At 27.2% G+C, this 6,000-nt stretch overlaps 1 protein-coding gene across 2 annotated transcripts; it reads right to left on the bottom strand.

Annotated features, from left to right (window-relative positions):
* Positions 1-314: 314 nt before the first annotated feature.
* Npc2b (Niemann-Pick type C-2b) lies at positions 315-4,408 on the bottom strand. Of its 2 annotated transcripts, none has more exons than XM_018458431.1 (3): positions 4,222-4,408; positions 876-1,176; positions 315-545 (listed from the first exon to the last, which is right to left on the bottom strand). In XM_018458431.1, exons 1-3 carry the CDS (start codon positions 4,302-4,304, stop codon positions 462-464), a joined length of 468 nt encoding a protein of 155 aa, XP_018313933.1. In that variant the 5' UTR covers positions 4,305-4,408; the 3' UTR covers positions 315-461. The 2 variants fall into 2 exon arrangements, with proteins under 2 accessions (XP_018313933.1, XP_018313932.1); XM_018458430.1 differs by having other exon boundaries at positions 876-1,183; positions 4,226-4,408.
* Between the last annotated feature and the right edge of the window lie 1,592 nt (positions 4,409-6,000).

The raw sequence follows: 6,000 nt of genomic DNA, 5'->3' as shown, positions 1-6,000 counted from the left end.
ATCATTAGTGAAAATTACTCATATTGTATAATCTACATGATTAGTCGCTCGTTCATAAGGGCACTTCGAATATTTAACAATTATCAATTATAAAGGTATTTAAAAATTTAATGCTGCTAAAAATTAGTTTAATAAATGTTCTCATTGATAATTTGTCTATAAAAGTGTCTGCGTCAATTCAGGCAATTTTATTTCTAGTAATTTTATCTCTAACAAAAATATTATTAAAATTTAATGTGAGAAAATAGATAAAATAAGTGAAACAATATTTTGGTTAAAAATAGAAAATTATTTTATTTAAAAAATGTATTTGTACATCACAATATTCTGTATAGGAAGGATTATTTGCATACAGTGGTACATAATATCAGCCAATTAAATTATATAAGCTCAGAGTTACATTGACTATGCTCACTACGACTTTTAATTGTAATATACCGAAATCAACAAAACGAAGCACTTTATTTCGTAATTTTCGATGGTATTTCAAAGCATATAACTCTATCATTTCCTTCTTTCAATGCGTAATGTACGGTTACTGGAATCTGTAAGCAAAGTTATAATAAACATTTGTGGCAACAGGTTGAAATCAAGTTACGAAAGAAACAAATTGCGTATAATTAAAAGGAAGAGATATATCATTGTTAAGTTATTCTTAAAGCGATATCAGAGTAGAGATTGAGATTGGATTGTAATTTGACCAATTGTAATTACAACAAAGTTGTCTAATGTGATGTTGGTTTTTTTTATAATTGATTAAATTCCAATTTAATCTCAAATTAACGTTGTATATCACATGTGTTTATTATACACATATATTTAATTATTAATAAATATGCGCAATTATGAGTCCTCTTTTAAATTTTTAAAATTACCCTGGGATATATTGACAGAATAGGAAAACTGTTTCTGTATACGTATTGTTCGTCTTTCTTCAAGGGACAACCAGCTTTGCTACCATCAGCGTTGTAAATATTGTCGCAGGCATTTGCTCCATCAACTCCTATGAACGGTAAGGGTACGCCAGAAATAATCCCGTTCACGTTAGTGATCAAACTATGAATTTCTCTGTTAGGCACGAGTTTCATTTCTATAGTGACAGTCGATCCCTGTTTTAATGAACATACAGGTTTATCGCAGTCGGATATATTGATCTGATTGGCATCTTCGAACGGGGGGGAGCCTAAAATCATAATTTGTAATCGTCATCGTAAATCATAATTTGAACAATGTGAGTATAATTTTGTGTCTTCACACAGCTCGATTTCGAATTATTTGATTACGTAAACCATAAACACATTAATCAAATCACGTAATTATTTTATTCATATAAAAGGCAATTTAATTTGACATTAAAGTAATATTTTGCACGCTCTTTGTTCGAAGAATATGCATTTTTTGTAACTTTTATCGATGCACAAATAAATAAATAAATAAAAATAAATAAATATATATATATATATACTTTAGAGTAACAAAAATAAAGGATGAACGAGTTTGTGAGAAAAATTTGTGCGATATTTATAAAGTTGATTGCCTTGAAATATTTCATCTTCAGCGAGATTCCCATTACAATGTCTGAGAATGTAAAGAAAGAGAAAGTAGTAGAATATATAAAGACGAACGTATCGTATAATTATTGTACAATGTTTATTCGCGCTAATAGGTAATAACCGATTAATTATTAAGAATTTTTTTAAATTTGTCAAACATTGGTAGTAATAATAATTTTTATTAGAGTGCTAAATTATTGTCATCTCATAAAAAACAGAAATTTGCATCAATCAATAAATCGACATTGATAATAAGTTTTCCTCAAAGTCGTAAAAAAAAAATATATAAGTTTATTCAGATAGAAAAATGATGACACGTTTGCTTTTCATGATTATGATTGATCCGTAATGATCCTGAAGGTTATTGCTAAAATGGCTAGATAGCCGGTCAGCAAGAAATCCTAGACAATAAGATGAATGTAAATTTACTCACGCAAACATGACTGTGATTTTAATTTTTCTTATGCATTCTTTATAAAAATGATAAAATAAAAATAATCCTTTTGTGAATGCAATTTTTTAAATCATATACACTTATTTACATTATTGCGAACAATCCATTTAATCTTCTACTCATGTTCGTCTGTCTTTTTTGACCCGAGCATTTTTAAAAAAGTGGCATTACAGTATTGTCAACAAAAAGATCAAGTTTTGAACATGGTCAATGATATATAATATGAACACTGGTAGAGGATTAGGTACACAATAAATCGAACAAAAAGAAACATATCAACTAAAAACATGATTCAATAGAAATATATTCTACATATAGTCTATATATTCTAAATATAATCTAGTGCAAAATGTACGTTCGCGTTGAAAATGCGTGAAATAAACGTGTTATCAGTATGTATAATAGTCGCATTTAGTATAAGTAGCATAATATCTTTATTCTAGCTTTTTAAAGAAACTATAGTTTTTAATTGGTTTTAACTACAATTTATATAACGGTCGATCCGTATATTCTTTTCTGTTGATTTTGTTCGGTGTATTTCGAATATACAAAGAGAAGACTTTGTTTATGTACTTGTACGAATCACGATATTTATTTTCTACTTTAATCGATGCAAAATTTCTAAATTAGCATTAAAATTCTAACAGTGAAACAAACCGATCGATAAATTAACGTATATAAGTTAGTATTTCGCTGATCACTTTCACCATGTGTCAATTATATTTCTTGTAAGCAATTATATAGGTATTAATAATAAAATTATACTCGGTGCTTCGTTCACATATCTCTAATAATTGAGAGTCATTAAGCGCAGCATTATTATTTGACGATAAAAGTATGAGAATACTAATTATAGTTTCTGCCACTAGCATGAGAAACAAACTTCGATATAATCATTCAATGTTTCACTCGTGTGATAATTTGAAAAATAATCTGCCTGACTCTTTAAAGACAAAGTTCTACTTCAGCAATTTGCAATATGATTACGGATAATACATTCCTGTTGAAAAATACTTGTACGATCCTTGAAAAAATAACAAGACGAAATTAATATGGCCAATATTATAAAGTATACAATGTCACAAGAAGAATTTTCAATATCGAAAATATATCGCATAGTCCCTCATTTACATCAGAATATTCTAAAATATGTGAAGTATAAAATTTTACCAATATATCGTATGGAAAAATTATGCAAGCATATATAAACTTTATTTCATCACAAGTTACAAATTAATTGAGAGTTAAACATTGGAAAAACGTTTCTACATTTAACTAAATAAAGGTATTGTATAAATACTTTTATTACTCAGACATGAATCAGTAGTGAAATCTAAAAATACATTTAAATATCAAATAAAAACAAGATGTGTAATTTAGCTTGGAATGCATGTATAATGTACATGGTATGTGTCTGTTGACAAGATATACTATCTTTAGATATATTTTGGTTTGACTTGACAACGAAATTATGACCAGATTCTTTTATTTTTTTTCTACTTTTATCTTCGTAAAAATTTTCATCAAACATATTAATGATCCTAAAGACAAACCATATATAATTTTCGATGAAGTTTTAAAAATAAAGAATTAATTGTTCTTCTTGAAAACTTGGAAAAAAAATGTTCACATACTCATAGAGTTATAATATTTTTAAGAATACGAATAGAAAAATAAATCGATAAACTTTGATCAAATTTTTAGAATATTCTGTATAATAAAATTTTGACGCAATGCAACGTCAAGAAAGTTTCATGAAGATACTTAATGATATTAACAAATCCTCTCACGTAAAGAGAAGCAGTTTTAATTTTAAAATAAGTATCTTAGATCTGTAACTTTTCCAGTGACATCAAAAAACGACCATAGCTCTCAATACGTTAAAAGCAAATTTGATAATTATTTCTGATTAAACCTTTTATATAACGCTTTATCTGAAAATTCTCTCTTGCGCATGTTTAAAATGACAACATTATTATTAATCATTTGGTTATAATCCAGCAAATTTTCGTTTGTCAACTCGTCTATATATTTACGTAACGGTGCTACGTGAATAAATAAGTCAACTTACAAAATTATAGGAGAAGCAATTAATTATTATGTTGCAGGAACAGTTCGCATTTTAAATGTGATTTATTAAAAACTAAAAACTCTTTTATAATAAATTAATGTATTTTTTTAATAATATTTATACATTTATATTTAATAATTAACTTACCAGGTTCGCAGCGATTAACTACCGTGGCACTGGCAAACACAATGATCGCCGCGAAAACGAGAATCGTTTCCCTCAGCATCTCGGTGAAAGTGTTTCTACTTTTCCGTTCAAGAAACCTCGTCAGAGTGCTGTGGATCTGATCAGACCCAACTCCGGCTCTCGACTGATGACTGTAATTCGAACGCGGCTACAAGTGCCTACACTACCTATACCGTTGCGCCATATGTAAAACTCCTGCTTATGTATAGATTCATACAGCACATGACATCCAACATACGACGTTCGATATCCAGTAGAATTTGTTTCCTGGAGACAAAAATGTTAACTAGAATCGAGTTATCTTATTGAACATCGTATCATCGTACATCTGATGTCATGTGAGTTCATCAGGTATCTTCATGGAAAGGGATAAGAAAATAAAGTATCAAGATTTGCATATTAATTTTCAAGAAGTGTATATTTTCAAGACCTCTTTGCGAAAGTTCTTGTAAATTTGTAGTTATACGGCTTGATAATAAATAAAAAGAATTGATAAAAAGATATAGACACAATTCAAATAGCACAATCTCACGTAAATCCTACGGTAAATAGATTAATTGTGAGTAAGTCAGTTTATTATTAATAAGGAATTTATTAAAACTAGTAATAGACGGTTTTAAAATTCTATTAGCAAAAGTAACGCATCTTAAGGTAACATATCCTTCTCTACATATTAATTATATATTATTATTATTTAGTAAATAATATTAATGTTATTATTAAATAATAATATATTAATTTTGTTTAAGTTCGCTAATATTTTGTTACTTATTTACATTATTATTTATTTCTTATTTAATTTTATTTTAACATTTATTACAACTGTATGATAATTAAACCTGTTCTATATACACAATATATCACATTGAAAGTAATCGATCAGACTTCAAAGTAAAAGGAAAATTCTAACTGAGAATTATTAATATAATGTATTTCTACGTATATTATTTTTTACTATTTGCATTTATGTGACAATAACGGATTTGTACGAATCTACTACTTAACATTAAAAAATTACGTTTTTTATGTATATATAATATTTATAGATAATAATTTTGTTTAATCAATGTGATATTTGATACAGATGTTCATTTGGTGACTTTTGAGAGATAACTATTGACTTGTAACGAGAGCTGTAACTACCACTTATATAATTATAATTTTTAGTTCTGATACGAATAAATTATATGAAAATTTAACAAATTAATTATATTTGTTATTAATGTTCACATAAATAGTTAAAAAAACATTTTATCTTAAACCAGTTTGGAAAACAGGTAGGTATGCAAACGTCTATTTTGCTTGTAAAATCGTTTCTTATAATCTTTGAAGCAAGGATGATGTTAATTAAAATACATAACGAGAGCTTATAAAAAATTAAGTTTAAAGTTAGAAATAGGCACGTGTTGCAATTATTTGTAAGTCAGATTACTACGCTACATGTATCGATGATAGATAGTGTGATACATCATGTTTTGATATTAAAAATATAGAATGATTTATAAAAAGACTATATTTAATAGCGAAAACATTAAATGCAACAGAAAATATTTGAATTATTCTTGAAAGAATATGTTAGAATCAACAATGAGTGCGGCATTTCCAATAAATTTCGTTTTTTGTTTCAAGTGTATGATACATCTACGTGACACAAAAAAAGTTTAACAAAAAACACCTCGATGGTTGATTAATATTTATATAAGAAATTTTTTTGTTTTACACGTGCACGTACACAC

The sequence above is a fragment of the Mycetomoellerius zeteki genome, unplaced genomic scaffold (assembly GCF_001594055.1).
Source record: "Mycetomoellerius zeteki isolate Tzet28-1 unplaced genomic scaffold, Tzet1.0 scaffold73, whole genome shotgun sequence".
Taxonomy (NCBI): Eukaryota; Metazoa; Arthropoda; class Insecta; order Hymenoptera; family Formicidae; genus Mycetomoellerius; species Mycetomoellerius zeteki.
This window is presented reverse-complemented; position numbering and strand designations above follow the sequence as displayed.